General features: G+C 25.6%; 1 protein-coding gene across 1 annotated transcript; it reads left to right on the top strand.

Moving 5' to 3' along the window:
- Positions 1 to 359: 359 nt before the first annotated feature.
- LOC115034027 lies at positions 360 to 1,014 on the top strand (the record flags this gene model as incomplete). Its single annotated transcript, XM_029489128.1, has 1 exon — positions 360 to 1,014. A coding segment is annotated over one exon (489 nt), but the record flags the coding sequence as incomplete, so codon positions are not given.
- Positions 1,015 to 1,156: the final 142 nt, after the last annotated feature.

Below are 1,156 nucleotides of genomic sequence, written 5' to 3'. Positions count from 1 at the left end.
AAAAAGAGTACTTTAAGAGTTTAAGTTTTTTTTCCAGTGAGCATGCAATGGCATCCGCTAATCTATGAATTTGGTTAATAGTCGAATGTTTTTCTCGAAATCCAAATTGAGAGTTGGGAATAATTTTATTTTCAGTGATAATTTAATTATTAAATCACATTTAATGCAGAAAGAAAGAAAAAAAGGGGGTTACAGATATGACCATGAAATGAAAAAATTTGCGTTAAATATTTATTTTTGGGTCCAAAGGTTTATAATTTTATTAAAATAACACTTTCTCTGCCAACAATCAGTACTCTTAAACGTACAACTACAAAATTTGAAATTCTCCTGGGTCTAAATGATTTTTTATTTAATTTTTATTAATTTTAAAACTAGAAATTTTACCCCTGAGGTATTACAATGTATACATTCCTATTGGATCTGTAGATTATAGGGATTTAAGTCTACCAGATCAAAATTCATTAACATATGTTTGTGGCTATTTAATGAAAAAGTGTTTAGAAAAACATAGTTGTGATGTTTGTATAAATTATGCTAAATTTCAACAAGACTTAGATCAATCATTTTTGTTTTCTCATTTTAAAGCATATACTAATAAAGAAAATTCAACTTATGGCACTTTAATGATGCCACATAATGATTTTTATAATTATATACATAACTTAGAATCTGCTTTTATTCATCGTTTTCCAATACTTGCTCCAGAAAATGAAGTAGATAAAAAAATAAAATTAAGTAAGTTTGTTAGATTCAGAATATTTTCTACAATTAAATTTCTAAACAAGGATTTTTTTTCAGAAAAATCATTAAAAAAAAGAAAACTAGCTACTTTACAACATTTATAATTCATTGCTTAAATTAACTCATAAGTCAAAACCATAACATAACTTCAATATTGTACCTACATAATTTCTGACAAATCCAGCACCTGTTGATATTAATTCATTTTTGTTTATGACTAATGTTTCAGTATGCTAAGTCCTTTTCAGGACTAAACTATAGCAAAATACTTTTCACTAAACAGTCCTTTTCAGGACTAAACTGTATAACTTATAAGTTATAACCAAATTATTAGTGATTTCAGTATTTTTAGCAAAATACTTTTCACTAAACAGTCCTTTTCAGGACTAAACTGTGATAATATAAAAAATTA

The sequence above is a fragment of the Acyrthosiphon pisum genome, chromosome X (genome assembly GCF_005508785.2).
Source record: "Acyrthosiphon pisum isolate AL4f chromosome X, pea_aphid_22Mar2018_4r6ur, whole genome shotgun sequence".
Taxonomy (NCBI): Eukaryota; Metazoa; Arthropoda; class Insecta; order Hemiptera; family Aphididae; genus Acyrthosiphon; species Acyrthosiphon pisum.
The sequence above is the reverse complement of the archived record's forward strand: the minus strand, read 5'-3'. Positions and strand labels throughout refer to the sequence as shown.